At 33.5% G+C, this 21,386-nt stretch overlaps 1 protein-coding gene across 1 annotated transcript in view; it reads left to right on the top strand.

Annotated features, from left to right (window-relative positions):
• Positions 1-21,155, top strand: part of LOC126879173 (2-Hydroxyacid oxidase 1-like) — a 33,577-nt gene extending 12,422 nt beyond the window's left edge. The window contains exons 2-7 of the mRNA XM_050642207.1: positions 5,688-5,839; positions 5,920-6,040; positions 11,949-12,083; positions 16,838-17,072; positions 17,129-17,357; positions 20,937-21,155. Of these exons, the coding sequence (XP_050498164.1) occupies positions 5,688-5,839; positions 5,920-6,040; positions 11,949-12,083; positions 16,838-17,072; positions 17,129-17,357; positions 20,937-21,007 (943 nt within the window). The 3' untranslated portion in view covers positions 21,008-21,155. The remainder of the gene's footprint in view (positions 1-5,687; positions 5,840-5,919; positions 6,041-11,948; positions 12,084-16,837; positions 17,073-17,128; positions 17,358-20,936) is intronic.
• Positions 21,156-21,386: the final 231 nt, after the last annotated feature.

Here is a 21,386-nt window from a genome sequence, read left to right as displayed (position 1 = left end):
TTTACGAGCAAATTCGTGGACTTTTTCCAGTTTTTCTCTTAAGCTTTCTAGGTACGTCAGGGATGAAGGTTCTTCTTCACAGGTAGGCAATTTTCCGAAAATAAGATCTTGAGGAAGCTTCATTTCTCTTCCGGTGATCATCATTGATGGAGAATAACCGGTTGCTTCATGTTCAGAACTTCTGTAGGCTAACAGGAATAGAGGTATTAGGGTATCCCAATCTTTTTGATTATCAGCAACAAACATTGAGAGGTATTGACAAATAGTTCTATTATGTCTTTCGATCATTCCGTCTGATTGTGGGTGGAGAGGCGTAGTTCGAGTTTTCTTAATACCCAAGATTTTCATTAATTCTTGCCATAATTCGGATTCAAAATTTCGTCCCTGATCAGAATGCAACTCTAAAGGGACTCCATGTCTTGATACGACGTGTGTTATAAATGCTTCTGCTACTGTAGTCGCTTCTTGATTAGGAAGGGGTGCAATTTCAGGCCATTTCGAAAAATAATCCATTGCAACCATTATGTACTTGTTTCCTCTCTCTGTCAGCGGGAGTGGACCGAGAATATCTACTGCAAGTCGTTCAAAAGGCTCTCCGGAAAGATATTGTGCCATTTTACCACGACTTCTTGTTCTAGGGCCTTTTCTTCCGTTACATAAATCGCATTTCTTACACCATTCTTCTACATCTCGGCGACAATTGATCCAATAAAATCTGTCTCGAACTCTGGCCAGTGTTCTTTTTACTCCAAAATGTCCTCCAGACAGGCTGCTATGAAGATCTTCCAACACACTTTTAATGTGTGATTTTGGCAGTACCACCTGTTGAACTATACGTACTCCATCGGAACTTTCCCACTTCCGATATAACAAACCATTCGAAAGATGCAAGGATTCCCATTGAGCCCAGTACGCCTTTATAGTTCGACTGTATTTAGATATTTCCTGCCAAAGAGGTCTTACTCCATTTTTAAGCCAATCTCGTATAACTCTTAATTCGTTATCTTTCTTTTGACTCTTCTTAATGTTTTCCAGAGAAATCTGGTCATTATCTTCTTGCTGTTCAACTGTGGTCATCCGCAGACTAACTTCTTCGGTTACATTCTCTTTTTGTGCTAGCTGACGTTGGCTTTGAACTTGTAATTCATTTAATGCATTTTGGTATTCTTGCAATTGTTTATTTAACACATTCTTCTCTTTCATCAGTTTTTGACATTCGTTTTCTAGATTGGACTGTGTAGTTTTTGCATTATTTTGAATTACTTTACACTCTTCTTGCAATATTGTCACCTGTTCTCTTAATCTATCTATTTTATTTTTACTAATCGCTAGTTGTTCCTTCAAATGGCTAACTTCAAATTCCAGTGTATTTTCTTCCTTTCTATGGTCAGTTGTAGGAAATCTGTTTCTTAGTGACCATCTACCATCATTTCTAGTGAGACTTTGCGACAGGCTTCTGGATGTCGAACTAGGCGACCTTCTGATCTCATTCTTGTATTCTTCTTTTCGTGCTTGGGATCGGCTTCTGCAATTGGATTTTAGATGTCCCATTCTTCCGCAGTTAAAACATCTTCTGTTTTCATTTCGAGGTTTTTGTTGGATATTTTGTAGTAAGCTTAATATCTGGGATAAAACTAGTTGTTCATTATCTGTGGTAGTGACTTGCTTATTTTCTGTAAATCTTATTTCTTTTAATTGTGGAAGAGATCTAGAAATATTTTTCGCCGCTTCGTACTCCTGAGCGGAGATTAGTGCTTTATCTAGCATTTTGTGGTGTTGTAATCGCAGAGCCTGTTGCATTTCGATATCATGCAGTCCATCTATGAAAGCCTGTATACCGATTTGTTCCAGAAAATCTCTTGGTGCCTGAGGATATGCCAAATGTAATAATCTTTTAATATCGGCTTCAAATTCTTGCAGGCTCTCATTATGTTTTTGATACCGAACTTTAAGCTGACTTTGAAAAACCTGCTTCAGATGTTGTTGGCCATATCTTGTTTCTAAAGCTTGAACAAGTGAGTCATAACTAGGTGAATCCTGAGGAAGAAATTGAAGGACGGTTGCTGCCTGACCTCGAAGCGACACCACCAAGGAAGCTGCCATTTCTCTTTCAGTCCAGCCATTTGCTTTAGCTGCAGCTTCAAATTGGAAACGATAAGTTTCCCACGCTGTTTGGCCATCAAACGTGGGTGGTTTTAAAATTTTGCTACTTCTAATTATGCCTGGATCAACGATGGAAGAGGAAAGGGCTGTTTGTTCGGATTCGATATTAGTAACTGAAACAATATGAGATAAAGAAGCTTGGGTATTAATTTTGTTTGCTAACTCTACTATTTGTTTTTCTAAACTATATTTCAAATCGTTTTGTTGCTGCTTTAAATCGTTTTGTTGCTGTTCTATTTTATTTTCTAAATGATTTTGTTGTTGGTCTATTTTGTTTTCTAAATAATTTTGTTGTTGTTCTATTTTATTATCTAAACAGTTTTGTTTTTCTTCTAATATATCTATTTTATTAGTAATTCGACTTACCTCTAACTGAAAATGCTCGTGAATTTGGGACAAACTATTCATAATTTCTACCTCTGCTTGTCTACGCCTCTCCTCCTCTTCTTTTCTAAGCTTTTTATCTTCCTCTTTCTCTTCTTGCCTACGTTTCTCTTCATTTTCTTTCTCTTCTTGCCTACGCTTCTCTTCATTTTCTTTCTCTTCTTGCCTACGTTTCTCTTCATTTTCTTTCTCTTCTTGCCTACGCTTCTCTTCATTTTCTTTCTCTTCTTGCCTACGTTTCTCTTCATTTTCTTTCATTTTTAAAAACCATGCTGGTGGTCCGGATGTATCCATTTCCTTCTCAACTTTAGATGATCTGGTATTTACCATAAACAATTCTCAACATCTTCTTCAATATCTCTTAAATCCCACCGCTGTCACCAATGTTACAACTTTTTCAAAGTAACTTTATTCAAACTTAAATACAATATAAACTTTAACAAACTGACAACTGTCGACTACTAAATCTGAATTACAACTGAACTATAGAATGTCAAACACATAATGTTTATATAGTTTTCTGACGTTCTAGATGTCACCAGACATTTCTGGGTTATTACATGACATTCAGAATATTCTCGTACGTGACTACTTCTTCTTTCACGTCGAGGGACTCTTTCTATGTAGGAACAATCTACGGAACTGTCATAACAGTATACATAATGATATTATTGTTTATATTACTGAACAGAGAATTGAACACACTTTCAAATTAGTTGCCACACGATCCCTATTCCCATTTAACAAAATCATCTATTACGTTATCACGCTTAGATGAATGACGTCACTAGTATGAAATATATGCCAAAAAATTGTAATTTAAAAATAAAATCGACCTGTTTCGGGATTTTTTCCCAAGTCGTCCATTTTAGATAAAATGAATTTATTCCATAACTTAGCCCCTCTCTGTATAAAGATACTTTACTCTTGACAGAAATTCATATTTTTTGACATCTCTCATATACTATTAATAAAAATTAATATCAGATGATTGCATCTTCGGTTTTAGACCATGCAGAACTTTTTATGAAGAATATCTTTTTTGCGTAAAATCGTTAATAAAATTTTTTTCCATATGGTTCCAACTTACAGGGACATACTGTATATATTCATACATTAGTAATTATTCATTTGTTTTAAATTTTTAATATTATCCAAATATATACTATTCATTTTAATTTTCAAAACATATCTAAATTTTATGATAAATAAATCCACTTAGTAAATATTTGATTAGTTTTACGTACATGACTGAAACAGTATAGATATTTGCTCAATAATAATAAAAAATTTCGTTCGCAAATCCTACACCACTACAGTTAATTTCTAGACCGAAATAGTATAGGATATGTAACTAATATTCTGCATACAAACCCTATTCGAATTCAGTCGCTGCCATGACTGAAATGGTATAGGATATGTAACTAATATTCTGCATACAAACCCTATTCGAATTCAGTCGCTGGCATGACTGAAATGGTATAGGTTTTGTAAATTCGCAGCCTGGCTATGGAGGAAAGCGTAATAAGTGCTGTGTATAAAAGAAGGGCAATTTGGGACCCAGCAGACCCACTATGTGACGAACCATGGCTTAAAATATCTGTTTTATTTATTCTTTGCAGTTGCAGTAAAAAAATCCAATATTAAAGTCAGGTGAATTTAAAAAACAATTTGTACGTTTTTAAGTCGATTTTTCTCCACTTTGTGAAAAGTGTAAGTGAGTTTTACCTCTAATAGGACGATATGCTAAAAAAAGAATGTGTGTGTACTTTGTACGCACGTAAGAAGTTATACTTCTATTATATGATTTAAACGAAATTAATATACTTTTTATTTATATTTTGTTTAAATATTAAACTAATTTATACTTACTACTTCTCAAACATTTTTATTAGAACAGTGCCAAAAATTAAAATAATAAAAGAATAAAACACACACAAACACATTAAACAAGCCACAAATGATGTCTGAACATTAATTGTCGAAATTTTTTTTAACTAAATACGTATTTTCTGAAAATACAATTATATAATAAATATACTTACAATCATAAAATGTATTAAAAAAAAAACAAAAAAGAAAAGTTTCTATTGGGACTCGAACCATCGCTGATAAGAGCGGTTGGTATTGGAATTCATTCGCCTTCTCCGCTTAGCCACGGACACTATGTGTCATTATTTACGAAGATCGACTAACTAAACGGATTAAACTTGTGATATTTTGATATTTTGAAAATTGATCAAATTATTTTAATTTTGAATTGAAATGATTTAGAATTGAAAAAATACAACAAAACATAGAGTAAAAAAACAATATATTAGGTGAATTTTCATAGAAATTTTGATGGTAATCAAATTATATAAATAAAAGTATTACATACTATGTATTTTGGCAGATCAAATAGGTAGGTTTATACCCATGATACATTAACAATTATTACGTACCTGTTGCTTTTAAAAACTATTTAAAAGTCACTACAATATTATAAACTTTTTTGTTTCTGTCCTCACAACAATAAAACTAATATATTATACATTTGTTTACCTTTACCTTTACCTCCAAACCACAGCTGCCATATCGGATAATTTTTGACATGTCATTTGAACATCCAATCAGAACAAAGTTATAATGCGCATGCGCCGGGCTGATAGGTTTTAACATATAAAAAAATCACCCTCTATCGCCGGTAAAGAAGTATAACTTCAAAAACAAACCAAATATAACGTAACAAATGAATCAAACGATTCCTCAACAGTGAGTTGGATACTGACTTCTGACTTTATTTCACTCTTTCACTGCGTCCAGGATGCAGCGCCCCTTCACCATCCACCCTCCAAGCGACCATCTAGCATCCTGCAGTGCGGCATCGGCTTAAGGGATATACTCACATATTGCTCACTGAGTTCTGCAGTGGCACAACCGCACAACCTGTTCTTGCTCTCATTGACTTAGTTTTATATAAACATTTTTTTTATTAAACTTCTTGAATAAAATTGATTCGTTAAGTTTAGTAGCCCTTCGTATATTTCTCTGGCGATATTCTTGATTACCTAGTGATTAATACTGTTTCGTGTGATTTTTCATTATTTATTTTACTCTTCTATTTCTTATTGTTATAGTCATTTACAAATCATTTTTAGATATCGCATTAGACCAAAATATATGCGCAATGTAAGCAACAGAAACTTATCAACAAATATTTTGGGTAAACCTGTGGCAGTTCCCATAGGAATATCTCCCTCTGCTTTTCAGAAAATAGCACACCCGGATGGAGAATGTGCTACTGCAAAAGGTAGGTTTGTAAATTTTATGTTTATACATGTTTATGTTTGAAGGTTTGTACATTTGATATGTGGTATGTATTTATTTTAGCTGCCCAAGAATCAGACACCATCTTGATATTAAGTTCACACTCTAATTGTACCTTTGAAGAGGTCGCGAAAGCGGCACCACATGGAAGAAAATGGCTACAATTGTATATTTTTCGAAGCAGGTCAGTAATAAGTTTATTTTAAATTATCGATTAAATCGAAAAACATAATATTATGTATAATAGTAATAATAATGATAGACCATGATAGTTCCACGTTAGTTTCAGTAAAAAAATAATGGAAACCATATGTGGTTCTTCTTCCACATATTCGCTCCGTGCCTGACTGACGCGACACCTAACGTCGTCACTTGACATTTTTGGCGACCACAATTTAAAGTTAAGCATATGATAAATACATATATTGTGAAGTTGAAAATTATTAATAATTATTAGTTTTTTAATAATATTTTTCCAATTTATGTATAAAATGGATGTAGTATTAAGAAATTGGGTTTCTAAAAACTCATCACAATTGATCTTTTCAACCCCAAACGGATCAGAAAAGGAAAAAATCTATCCTCGTTTTTTAAACTAAGAGGAGTAATTCAAATTTACCGCGCTGTAATGCTTGTTTGTAATTGGTCCAATCAATTTAGCAGGCAAGTTTAGTTCATGAAACTATGAAATTTTGACAATATTGACTTTTTAATTTCTTAGATTAATTAATTATATCGGCGATTTTTTGCTGCTTTCTGTGTTATTCCTTCAATTTTTAGATTTTTAGTTTGCACTTTTTGTATTATTACCCAGATAGCACAAGTACGTTTTATGGACATCCAATGGACGTACATCTGTGTACATTGGAACGTCCAATGGACGTCCCGCTAAGGTACAATGGACATCCGATGGACGTCCAACGAACGTCCAGAGTTCACAAAATTGGACGTCCATAGAACATTCGCAACAAACGTACAGTGTACGTTGTTGGAGCTTTGAGTGTACGACTTATGTACATTCAATGTACATCTGATGTACATTCAATTAACGCCTTATTGACATTTTTAGCCCACTTTTAAAGCGGTTGATGGAAGAATATCATATATAAGAATGGAAAATAAACAAGCAAATTTAACATTTGTTAATATATATGCCCCTACAGAGAATGCTCCCGAAGAAGAAAAGAATGAATTCTATGAGAAACTTGAAGAATTGTACGAAGAAATACCAAAGAACGACATACTAATCCTGTTAGGAGACTTCAACGCAAAGATAGGGAAACAAGACACGAACAGAGAAATCGCAGGAAAAGAAACGATCCATCAAAATACGAATAACAATGGCAGGGGAGTATGTAATACTCTCCAATACTTTTATTACTAGCACCCAATTCAAGCACAAAAAAGAGCACAAAGTAACGTGGCTAATACCTGGAACAACAGACGGAAACCAAATAGACCACATCCTAATCTCAAAAAAATGGAGAACAATTGTACAGAATGTGAAGTCCTATAGGGGAGCCAATGCTGATTCGGATCACATTTTGGTGATAGGCGACATGAAATTGAAGATTCTTAAAGACAAAAACGACAGAAAGAAAAGAAAGAGGTGGAATCGGTCAAAACTAAATACAGTACAACCTGCCATATCCGGACCTGTCATATCCGGACCTCCCCATATCCGGACGATTCTGAGCCGTCCGGATCTACCGAGAAAGGCAGTCCTGCTATTGGACAACCCACTAAAAGAAGAACTAAAAGATGGCGAAATAATGTATTATAGAATCTATAAAACGTGTCTATCGACGAAAGTTATTGACGGCGTTGATTACTGGAATGTATGAAGGAGAAAACGTTTCAGAGACTGTAAAAGAAGTAGTGGTCTTGATATCCGGATTTTTTCATATCCGGATCGATCTGTCGCCACATTGATCCGGATATGGCAGGTTTGACTGTACAGATAATGCAAACAGAAAATTCTGCAGTAAGTTGGAAGAAAAACTACTAGTCCTAAAACCACCATAGATGAAACATGGGAAGACATAAAAGATAGTATTTTAACAACAGCAGAGGAGACGATAGGACTAATGGAAGACAATAAAAGAAAATATTGGTACGATGAAGAATGCGAGCAAGCTAGTAAAGACAAGGACAAAGCAAGACACAGGCGGTTGGCCACAGGGGAACAAGAAGATCTCCTACACTATAAAGAGAAGAAGAAGGAATCAGACAAATGTTGCAGAACTAAAAAGAAGAAATGGATTGAAGACTTACTGCTGGAACTCGAAGCTAATAGTAACGATAATGCAAGACTATATAAACACATAACAGCACAGAATAAAAAAAAGATACCGGCAAATATTGGAAAAAAGGAATGGGAAACACACTATAGAGAATTATTCAAAAAGAAATACGATGCTGGAAATGCAGAAAATTAAAAACAAACAGAAAATAGAAATGAAGAACAATCAGAGCCTCCCTCATACAACGAAGTATTGGCGACCATAAACAGATTAAAGACAAGGAAAGCAGCAGGACCAGATGACCTTATAAATGAGTTCTTCAAGAAAGGGGGAGAGGAACTAGCCCACAGAATCCACAAGCTGATAGAACGAATATGGGAAGAAGAACGCATGCCGAACGACTGGAATTGCGGTCTGATAACACCAATCCCTAAAAAAGGCGACAAGACGAAATGCACTAACTACAGGGGAATCACGCTATTAAATACAATGTACAAAATATTAACTAATTTGATCAGACAAAGAATAGAAAAAGAAACGAGAACAAAAATAGGTGAATACCAACATAAATTCAGAGAAGGTAAGTCAACAATAGACGCTATACACATTGTAACGCAAATCGTCGAAAAAAGTTACGAGAACGGAATAGATCTCCATATACTGTTTATTGACTACAAGCAAGCCTTTGACAGTGCAATAAGGAAGGAGCTAATTACTGATATGAACCAACTAGGCATTCAAGAAAAACTAATAAGTCTCACGAAAATGACGATGAAGGAATCCAAGGCACGAATCTTAACAAGGGAAGGCCCGTCAGATGAAGTACAAATGGAGGTAGGTGTCAGACAGGGAGACTCCCTGTCAACAACATTATTTAACATTGCCATAGAGGGTGCAGTAAGAGCAGCCAAAATTAGGGGAACTATTATCGAATCTTCAGCCCAACTGATAAGCGTATGCAGACGATATTGCACTGGTTACTAGAGATTTAAAAACCATGCAGAATATAATATTAATACTAGATAAAGAAGCAAAGAAGAGAGGGCTAGTAATAAACCAAAGCAAAACGAAATACCTCGAGTGCTCAAGAGAGAATACGAACATCGAGAAAGAAATTAAGCTTGGTGCATATACATTTGAAAGAGTACACCGTTTCAAATACTATAGAGTGATGGTGAATGGCAGAAATGATAGAGCGGATGAAATAAATGAACGCATCCTACTGGGTAATAAAACCTACTGGAACTACCAAAAATTCTTGAAAAAAAAAATTAATTAGTAAGAAAACCAAATTAAAAATTTACAAGACTGCAATCAGGCCAGTGATCACCTATGGTGCAGAGACGATGAGCCTAACACAAAAAGATGAAATGAGGTTAGAAATCTTAGAGAGAGAAGAGAGAAAGGCGCAAAGGCTCAGGTGACTGGGACATACAGAAAGAGCTAACCCAGACTCTACGCTAAAGCGAATAACTGGCTGGAGACCAACAACAGGGAGACCAAGGGGAAGACTAAAAACAATATGGAGAGATCAAGCCCTAGGAGATATAAAGAAGCTGAGAATCTACAATTGGAAGGAGCGTTGTAAGGACCGGAAAGAATGGAGGAAAATTGTAGACAGGGCCAAGTCACACACGCTGCTATAATAATAAAAGACAACAGCGGACTGATTCTCCGCAACAAATGAATCAGAGAGCCCAAAAGGGCGGCGAACACTCCGCCAGGAGTGAATAAGCCATGACGACGATGATACGTGTTAGGCACACGTCATACGTCAATCTTATTTGGATTTGCTAAGTAGTCATATTTTAAAACCGATGTTTAAAATGGCGACCGATAAGTCATCGAATGATAACTAATCGACAATTTATGTGGCATTCAGCAGAAAATCACTAAGCGATTAGTCAGCGATTGAGTCTGCTGAATGCACCCATTATTTTGTGTGTATCTGTCTTTTGAGTTTACTTCTCCTGGTTTAAATATTTTCTCTAATTTATATGTAATTATTGGATATCTATAAAAACTACACTTACTATTTTGGCTATTAGTAGCACAATTAGGTAAATACGCAACATTTATTTACAATTTTTGATAAAATTTGATATACAATACAAAGTTTGACATTACAAAGAATCGCCAAAATTGTCATATTTGCCGCTACTCACGCTGGCATCGTTTCGTGTATTCTTTTTCTCATAGGCACGTTTCAGTGCGTCACAGTTTTTGGATTTCTTTCTAACGCATTAACTTGTATGTGACAGAAAAAAAGGCACGTCCGTGATTACAGACATTAATAACATTTATTCTAGCTGTCGATAGATGGCGCTATAATCGAAAAAAAATATTTACGAATTATATATCTACGAATATAATCTGTACAATTTATAAGACTATACAAATCAAAGAAAATACCATTTTATAAATGCAATAAACACAATTGATTTGTTTTTATGCCAAAATGCAAATAAAATGTGACAACTGTCACATTTAAGGCTATGGATACATAATTCGCAAATATTTTACGGCTATCTCTACCTTTTCTGTCTTTACATGGCAAATTACGTGTAGTAAAATTCACACTGGTATGGATATGTAAATATTACTAGAATGTCATTCTACTTGACAATGTCATAACTAACTTAAAGAGATGGCTTTTGAATATTGTTGGATAACTGTTATTTTTTGTATAATTGCAAATTATTAATTCAATTAATAAATATGATAATTTTTTCACTAACTATGTATTCAGTGATTGTAATAGTTTATATGTACCTAGAAAAAAACTAATACTCAATCTAGAAAAGAGGAAAAGTGTTAAAGTGATTTTTTATAATATATTGTTACTATGGAACGCTTACAATTTTGAACATCTTTAACAACAAAATACTTGGATCACAGAATATATCTTGATGTATTCTCTGCTTCTATCTTCCATAAATAATACACAATAAATAACTTTTTATAAAGTTCACGCCTTAAATCAATTATTTATCAAATACACTATATTTCAATATTATTTAATCAACAACTCAAAATATTCCCGATTCATGTTAAATATTTAAAATTGTCACTGATTGTCAGTGTTTGACTGACATTATCCTGACAATATTCTATTCGACTGACTGCGTTGTATGACAAATATAGATCTGGAAAATATTACCACGGACATTGTGTTCATTTTTTTCGAATCCTGAAAAGACCAATAAATATTTTTGAAAAATGTAAACGCAGAATGAAAGACTAAATTATTACCGAGGGGCGAAAGTCCCTTAGAATAAATAAAAAGTTTATTTTGATTGAGATATTTGAAATTAAAAATAACACTAAATTTTCTCGTAGTTTTTCACCCCTGTAACTTATTAAAATAAACATTATAGAAGTTCTCGGGGACTTTCGGCCCTCGCTAATAACGTAATCTTACATTCTGCGTTTAAATTTTTCAAAAATACTTATTAGTTTTCTCAGGATTCGAAAAAAATGAATCCCCATTTGAATAGCATTGCAGCCGAAAATACGTACTACCGATCCTCTTAACTAAAATGTCATGTTAGAATAAATGTGTAGGGAGCGTTTAAGTATTAACGCGATTTTTGACCCCTCCCCCTCTACGTAACGCATGGGCGTTTAACTATTGCGTAACGCACTTTTTGAAGATTTTTGAACCCCCCCCCCCCCCAACCTGCGTTACGTAATACTTGAACGGCCCCTTATCACGGACACCTTTTTTTTTCTATTATTTGTGACGCACTGAAAAATGCTCATGAAAAGGACTATATCCCCACCATGGTCACGTACGGAGCGAATAATACTTGTTTTTCTGTCTTTTTAACAGTGTATATTATGTTTTAGGGAAATTACGAAAGATTTTGTAAAAGAAGCAGAAAAAAATGGCTTTGAAGCATTAGTAGTTACCGTGGATTTTGCTCTATATGGTATACATTTAGGAGATTTAAGAAGCCAATTTAAGACACCACCTCATCTTGAGTAAGTACGATAATATAAGGAGTTATAAAAGTGTGCAAGCAAAATTTTTTCCTTTATAATTCTCGTAACTCTGAAAATTTTTGCGCCAATGATGAAAATGAAATTCTTAATTGTATGACAAAAAATACGCAATAACTACCTCTTAACATGCACCAAATATCATTTGCATATTTATCAACCGGTTTCAGAGCAATATACAGGGTGTCCAGAAACTCTACCGACAAACGAAGACAGGAGATTCCTCAGATAATTTTAAGACAATTTAACCCAATTCACCTAGTCCGAAAATGCTTCTTAAGGGAGCTAGAGCTCTTTGAAGATGGCGTCATGAAATTAGTTTTTCTTAAATACCTCCAGAACGCTTCTATTTAGAAAAACGAAAATTGGTATGCATATTTACTTTTCAGAGATGAATCAATTCCATCCATTGCAAATTGATAGTACCGCTCATAGGCGTCCGTTTTGGGTAGAGCAACGGGTATTTTACGCATAACTTTGTTGTCCTTAGCTTTTATGCATTTTTGATACCGGATTATTAAATTGTGAGGTATTCTAGTACTAAAAGGTACTCTTGCTTTACATACCGTTTTCTAGAAAAATCGATTTAAAAGTTTTTCGTTTTTGGAATTTGAAAAAAAATTGAAAGAACTTTTCAACTTAAAACGAAGTATTTTACCAATACAAAGTAAGAATAACTTTTAGTACTCGAATACCTCATAATAAAATAATCTAGTGTCAAAAGTGCTAGCTCCCTTAGGAAGCATTTTCGGACTAAGTGAATTGGGTTAAATTATCTTAAAATTATCAGTAGTAATTGCACAAGAGCTCTGAAATTATTGAATTTTTCCCGAGTGACACTTTGACAGTTTTAATTTCACGAGCCGAAGGCGAGTAAAATTATGTCGAAAGTGTCACGAGAGCAAAAATTCTATATTAATTTCAGAGTTCGAGTGCAAACTGTTGTGATTATTTCATGAATAAACCTGTTCAAAACCAAAATTTTATTGTAATTTATTTATGTAAGTACAAATTAGTACCATTAAACACACAGTTTTTATAAATATTTGACGACTGAAAGTCATCACTTTTATAATTTTTAAAACATTAATTGTCATTAATGTCACTGAATGTATTTTTTCGTAGCAACGAAGGGCATCTGACGTAATATACTTAACGACGGGAGATTATCAAAAATTATCACCTTCATTTGCATTTCTGTAGCTTTCTATTGGTCAGAATCTCCTATGAATGAAATAATCTGAAGAATCTCCTATCTACGTTTGTCGGTTTAATTTCTGGACATCCTGTATAAATCGTCACTTTGTCACAAAAATGTCGACACCCGAGTCTCGGAAACGAAGCATTTGCGGACATACGGTTATATAACAAACTGTCATTATTTTTTCATGCAGAATTATATACATTGTTATGCTCTACTTTACCTATTTATTTAGATTAGCAAATTCTTAATTTAATTGATTATTCAATTATTTTATTTACTGCCTATGTAAAACAAAACTAAATTCAAATTAAAGGGCCTAGCCGGGTAAGATGGTGAAAAGTGCCCATAACTCGATTTAAATTCCATACAGGCCACTTTTTAGCACATATTCACTTTCTGAAATTTTTAGCCCCCTAAGTGGTCACGTGACCCCCCCTAGAGCCTAAAAAGGCTTTTTATTTTTTATTTTTTATCTCAGCCACGTCAAGAGCTAGCCAAAAACTTTATTTAAAAAAGTTGTTAGTTTCAAAAAGATCTATATTAAATTTTTTTTTTATTTTTGGCGGGAAATTCGAATTTTTAGAACAATTTTAAACTTTTAAATAACTCTGAAAAAAAACTAAGACACTCGTTTTTACGAAAATCAATTATAACGTGTATTTTTGCACAATCTTTCACAATGAATTTTTTTAGATTTTTAAAATTGGTGAAACGTACCTTTTAAAATAAAAAACCGCATTTTTTCGTTTTTTGATACAATTTTATACATATTTTTCAAAAAAGGTAACACTGTCACTATAATAGGTAAAAAACTGAAAAATAATTGGGGTTTGCTTTATAAAATTTTTTTGTAACGCCATCCATTTTCAAGATACAGGGCAGTGAAGAAAACAAAATTTTACACATTTTTTACGATTTTGCTGAAACTACTGGCAACATTGTAATAAAACTTGGCGGGTTTTAAGAGGTAGTTATTGTGCATATTTTGACATACAACTAAGGATTTGATATTCATCATTGGCGCGCATAATGGTAATGGTCTGAACTTTTTAAAGAATAAAGATAGTACGCCACTGACATAGTTCAAATTAACAATCGTTTTTGAATTCCTCGTTCAATTTGTGACAAAAAATCTGTCTTCTTATTTTTTCATACGACGCGCCATTTTTATTCAAAAAATAAAAGATCTTAATCCTTACAAAGCATTCGAACTTCTAGTAGTTTCTACAACTACATACATAAACTCGTACAGTACATCCATTATAAAAATTAATTCGAATACTTTGGAAGCGTTAAGATATTTTATTTTTTGCAACAAAACGGCGCGTCGTATGAAAAAATGGTAAGATAGATTTTTTGTCACAAATAGAACGAGGAATTCAAAAATGATTGTTAATTTGAAATATGTCAGTGGCGTACCATCTTTTTTTCTGTAAAAATTTCAGACCATTACCCGTATGCGCGCCAATGATGAATATAAAATTCTTAATTGTATGTTAAAAATGCACAATAACTACCTTTTAAAACCTGCCAAATTGTATTGCAATATTGCCAGTAGTTTCGGCAAAATCGTAAAAAATGTGTTAAATTTTGTTTTCTTCAACGCCCTGTATCTTGAAAATGAATGGCGTTACAAAAAAATTTTATTAAGCAAACCCCAATTATTTTTCATTTTTTTACCTATTCTAGTGACGGTGTTACCTTTTTTGAAAAATATGTATAAAACTGTATCAAAAAACGAAAAAAAAAACCGAAAAAATGCGGTTTTTTATTTTTAAAGGTACGTTTCACCAATTTTAAAAATTTGAAAAAATTCAGGGTGAAAGATTGTGCAAAAATGCACATTATAATTGATTTTCGTAAAAACGAGTGTCTTAGTTTTTTTTTCAGAGTTATTTAAAAGTTTAAAATTGTTCTAAAAATTCGAATATCCCGCCAAAAAATTTAAAAAAAAATTTCATATAGATCTTTTTGAAATTTACAACTATTTTAAATAAAGTTTTTGGCTAGGTCTTGATGCGGCTGAGATAAAAAATAAAAACATAAAAAGCCTAATTAGGCTCTAGGGGGGTCACGTGACCACCTAGGGGGCTAAAAATTTCAGAAAGTGCGTTCCTCTATATGTGCTAAAAAGTGACCTATATGGAATTTAAATTGAGTTGGGGGCACTTTTCACCATCTTACCCGGCTAGGCCCTTTTCCAATCAATTTTATATTCTCAGGGCTAATTTTGTATTTGATACAATACCTGTGATCTGAGGCTTCTAGTATTTCTAGTTGCTTACTTGTTCCAGCGTGGAAACAGGGAAATTAAAAACACTCAAAATCATATACATGTAATCTATTGTTTTTATCAAATAAGCCGTGTACATATATATATGATTCAAAAAATACTAAAATTTAACTTTGTTGCAACAATTTCTAACTTAATAAATTAATCTCTAACTCTGATATCTCCTTGTTTTGACAAAAAAAATTATTTAATTAATTCATTATTTACTCATACTAAATTTAATGAATTTTACTTTTCCTGTTTTGAATTGATTTCTCAAATTTGAAATGACTAACTGCGTTCAAAAAAAATGTTCAATAAACAAATAAACAAATATGGTTTTGATATAAACAAATTTTCTCCATTCCGACAAATGATTTGACTAAACTTTTTGTCTCTTCACTCCCTCGTTTTCTGGATTGCGCCGTCCTTGATGCTCCCAACACGTACTCTCTGGATGTTACAAAAAAGTCCCTCACGTCAAAACTGCTTCCAAGAAAAACACACAGGACTTGCTCGACTTCTATTACTCAGTTTTCCTTGCTCTATATCTTGTGCACAAAAAGATAATAATCAGCTACTCGTTCTAGACTCAAAGGAATCTCCCTCGGACCAGGAAAATATCCGTTCAACCGGTCGACAATTTGGTTTCAACTTGATTCTGCTCGCAAAGGCTGATCACACCACTCTACACTTATTACTCACTTTTAAAAACTCGACTGCCTTCCATCGATGTTCATTACACAGTGCCCCTTATTTCTCTCTCAAATCCAGACTCCAAATTCATTATCCCTTCTCCCGATATTTTCGATCCAATCAACAACAACCTCTCTCAAACCATTTATTTCTTAAGAAACCAAATATTCTTCCACATAACTTTTCCAATTTGTCAAATTTCAAGAAATATCATAATTAGTTCTTTTCTACTTTCTACTTTTACATCTAAAAACTAATACAATTTGTTTACCAAATTAAAACCTTCTCGGAAAGATCTTAAAAACGTTATTGTTCCCGTCAACGCTCTGTCCACTTTCTAATCACCGAATTGTTTGTTAATGTCCCGTCCATTTCGTCGAATCATTATCACTAATCGTTTTCATTTTTCCGAAACACTTGTTTAATAGCAAAATTAAATTCTATACAATTTTGGTCATATACAGGGTGATGAAAAACTATGATCTTATGGTCTTTGATATAAATTTAATTTTTTTGAATTTCTTAAAAAAAACAATTCTACAACAACATATTAATATTTTTTAGGTCGATCAATTTTAAAAAGTATAGAGATGGCGATAATACAATAAACTTCGTTGATTTTACTGACCCAGAAGTAGAATGGAGCTACATTACTTGGTTAAAAACTATCACTAATTTACCCATCGTAGTCAAAGGTGTATTGACCGGTGAAGACGCTATTGCAGCAGCAGATGCCGGAGCTTCCGCTATTCTCGTATCGAACCATGGTGGTAGACAACTAGATAGTCTTCCCTCTGCGGTATATTGTGATTCTACAAAAAAATGAAATAATAGCTTTAATATAAAATTTTTCAGATAGAAGCATTACCAGAGGTGTCAAAGGCAGTAGGACATAGAATTGAAGTATACATGGATGGAGGAATCAGAGATGGGACTGATGTATATAAAGCCCTAGGACTGGGAGCTAGAATGGTGTTTATTGGTAGACCTGCATTATGGGGTTTAACTCACGATGGAGAAAAAGGTGTTAAGAAAATTTTAGAAATCCTAAAAAAGGAACTAGATAATGCAATGGGAATTACAGGTAATGCCGCGTATTTTTATATCTTATTTAAAATCATTCTAATATCTTTGCCCTTTCGCTTGTTTTTAATCTTTCATCTTCTTTATTTGTACGGTATTCAAAACTTTCTCTATGTTAATAGAAACATATTTCATCCATATCTGTCTTTTTTACTTCGTATTTGGTCCACCTGTCTCGTCTAAATGCTCTGATCGACCTCTGAGCATCAAATTGTGTCCTAGTCTAATATCCCAAATTATATTGGAAAAAAGACAATGAAAAAAAAAATGAAAAATAAAAAAAAATAATAATAATAAAAAAAAAATTAATAAATAAATAAATAAAAAAAAGATTAAAAAAAATTACAACGAAAGGAAATAATTCCAAATAGAAATAAAACTCGTTGAAAAATTAGATATAGGTATTCCGGTAGGTGTGTTGCTGGAATTAATTGAAATGAATGTAATAAAACGAACGGTAAATATTTATTTATTTTCGTAACAAAAGGTATTTGCGCTTAGGTCTCTCTCGGAAAAGGGCCGAATGATTTGTGTGTGATTCGTTCACCCGCTGTGTCGTGACTAAAGAAGAAAGCCGCAAACGATAATATGTTTGTCCTTTCCTCTGACCAGATGAGCAATAAATTACTAGGTCTGGCGTATACTTTTGCAGTTTTAAGAAAACAATTTCGAATGCATTAAGTGAGTTGTTGACATAATGGTCTGATATGGTAATTAATTTATGAGGACTTTTGTTAAACTAACATTCCAAAAACATGTGGTCAGAGGATGCATTCGTTTCGTAAAACCATGTCTTTCTTAGCGTCTGTTTTGTATATTAACGATGACTTTATATGACCCAATATTATTTCGTTTTGAGAAAAAATATTAAAATTAAAATTAGCAAAAATAGTAATAAGCGTATCGCTATACACCCCCCTCCGAGAAACGATAGATAGTACATAATATATAATGTAATGAAAAATGAAAATAGATAAAAAACAATGCAAAGTTAATACGAGGAGAAAGAAAAAATCACTTGATTCACTGTGAACTGACACTTTCTTGGTAACTTCCAGTAAATCTTGCTTTCCTCTTCGGTCTGTTGTTTGTTTTGCTGGATATTGTCATTTTTTCTGTTTCGTGATGGGTACTTTCGTGAAGCTCGTAAGCTGGTTTCAATCTGTCTATGGAAATTGTCGATTCTTTTCCATTTACCCGGACGGCAAAAGTCTTGTCACCTCGCTTAACAACTGGAAAAGGACCGTGATATGGGTTTTCTAAGCTGCTTTTGATTGTATCACGGCGGATGAAAACGTGAGAGGTGGTTTTCATGTCTTTGAAAATGAAGGTACTTTTGGATCCATGATGCGACGGTTGCGTAGGACGGAGGTTTTCTAAATGGTTTCGAAGCGTTTTTAAATAAATGTGAGCATTGTCGGCGGTGTTTCTTTGTGACGAAAACAATAGTTCACCTGGCAAACACAATGGTTCTCCGTACACGAGTTCGGCGGCTGAAGTACCTAAATCTTCTCTCCACGCTGCTCGTATGCCCAGTAACACTGAAGGTAGGCTTTCGGTCCATCGGATGTTTTCATGACATCGAATTGCTGCTTTTAACTGTCGATGAAACCTTTCTACTATACCATTTGCTTGCGGATGATAGGCGGTTGTCCTTAAATGGGTAGTTCCAGTTAATTTGCATATTGATTTGAAGAGATGCGATTCGAATTGTCGGCCTTGATCTGTTGTGATGCGCTTGGAAGTGCCGAAACGAGCTATCCAACCAGAAAAAAATGTTCTGGCTACTGTGTCTGCTTCTTGATTAGGCATCGGGAAAGCTTCTGGCCAACGTGTGAAACGGTCAACGCATGTTAGACAGTATCTGTTTTCTTCTGAGACCGGCATCACTATAATGTCTATGTGGACGTTGTTCGAATCGGCTGGAAGGTGGTAGAAAACTTCCAGTAGGTGAAACAATGTGGCGCGATATTTTCGATTTTTGGCACTGTAGACACGCTCGAGTCCATTTCCTCACATCTGATTTAATGGATGGCCAAACATATCGCTGTGTGATCATCTTCACAGAACTGTTAATTCCGGGATGTGCTAGGTTATGCATGGTGCGAAAAATTGCCATTCGAAGTAGTTTCGGTACAAATGGTCTGGCTGTAGATGTTGATATGTCACAGTACAAACTCACGTTTTGTTCGGAAAAGCGTATTTTCTTCATTTGAAGTGATTTTGTATATTAACGATAACTTTATATGACCCAATATTATTTCGTTTTGAGAAAAAATATTAAAATTAAAAGTAGCAAAAATAGTAATTAAGCGTATCGCTATATAGGTATATAAAACAATTCTTTGTAAAATTAAAGCAGGATTGTGATTGGATACCTACCTAAACAAACCAGTAGAAAGCAGGAAGTACTCCTTTGGAGCTTCCGCATAAATAATACAAACAATTCCAAAAAGGTAAGATGGCGAATGGACATTGACTCCGAAGCCAATAATGCTCAAACACACACACATACCTCGTATTTTGTGATCTACTGGCTTGAGTTTTTTTGTTCCTAAGATTATCTTCCTCTCTTATTTCTTCCATCTTCGCCATCCAATTTCTTACATCAGTATAATGTCCACAAAATAAATAATTTATATCTAGTAGTGCACCCTTAAGGTCATCGGTACATAATTCGCAAATATTTTACGGCTATTCCTACTTTTTCTGTCTTTACACGGCAAATTATGTGTAGTAAAATTCACACTGGTATGGATATGTAATCATTACTAGAATGTCATTCTACTTGAAAATGTCATCATTAACTTAAAGAGATGGCTTTTAAAAGTTCTTGGATAACTGTTATTTGTTAATTGCAAATTATTAATTAAATAATTAATTAGTGATTGTAATAATTTATATGTACAACAAAAACTAATACTCAATCGAGAAAAGAGGAAAAGTGATTTTTTAATAATATACTGTTACTATGAAACGCTTACAATTTTCAACATATTTAACAACAAAATACTTGGATCACAGAATATATTATCCTGATGTATTCTCTGCTTGGATCTTCCACAAATAATACTTAATAAATAACTTTTTATTGAGTTCACGTCTTAAATCAATTATTTATCAAATACACTATATATCAATATCATTGTTTATCTACACACTGGTCTAGTTATACAATGGTTGTACTATAAATTTTTATTATTTTTTTTAATGTTCTGTTAACCGTCTTTTCGATTATCCGTCATACCCTTGGTCCGGTGCCCTGACGGATAATCGAGGTTCCACTGTATCATACTAAATTTTCTCTTAGTTTTTCACCCCTGTAACTTATTAAAATAAACATTATATAAGTTTTCAGGGACTTTCGGCCCTCGCTAATAACGTAATCTTTCATTCTGCGGTTAAATTTTTCAAAAATACTTATTAGTTTTCTCAGGATTCGAAAAAAATGAATCCCTATTTGAATAGCATTGAGCCGAAAATACGTACCCATCCCCTTAAAGAGATAGTAAACATTACGTGTAATATTTTCTTTTTTATACAATTTTTTGTTATTAAATTAATTTCTCACTTTTTTCAGGATGTTCAAAACTAACCGATATAAATCAAGATCGAGTGGTTCATGAAAGTTACTACGCAAGGCAATGGTGATATTTCAGTATAAACATTTTTTATACCAGTATTGACACAACAATCACCAACATCGAGACCACAAAATTTACAACTATGTATTGAAAAAAACATTAATCTTAAGTCTTAAATTCATTTTGTAAATAAAAAATACATATTTTTGCTTTAATCCATTTCCATCAAAAAATTAAGCATAGTGTAATCGTTAAACTTAGTCAAGGGAGATACACAATAATGTACAAACTACAGGGGCATAAAACTACACTTCTGGCCAAAAAATCGGGACACCTTAAAAATGGGTCATTTTTGATATTTCGAATCTCCTAAACCTGTTGTCCGATTTTAGTGATTTTTTTAGTATGTTATAGCCTTATTCTTTAAGAATTTCGATGTAATAATA

The sequence above is a fragment of the Diabrotica virgifera genome, chromosome 1 (assembly GCF_917563875.1).
Source record: "Diabrotica virgifera virgifera chromosome 1, PGI_DIABVI_V3a".
Classification (NCBI taxonomy): domain Eukaryota; kingdom Metazoa; phylum Arthropoda; class Insecta; order Coleoptera; family Chrysomelidae; genus Diabrotica; species Diabrotica virgifera.
The sequence above is the reverse complement of the archived record's forward strand: the minus strand, read 5'-3'. Positions and strand labels throughout refer to the sequence as shown.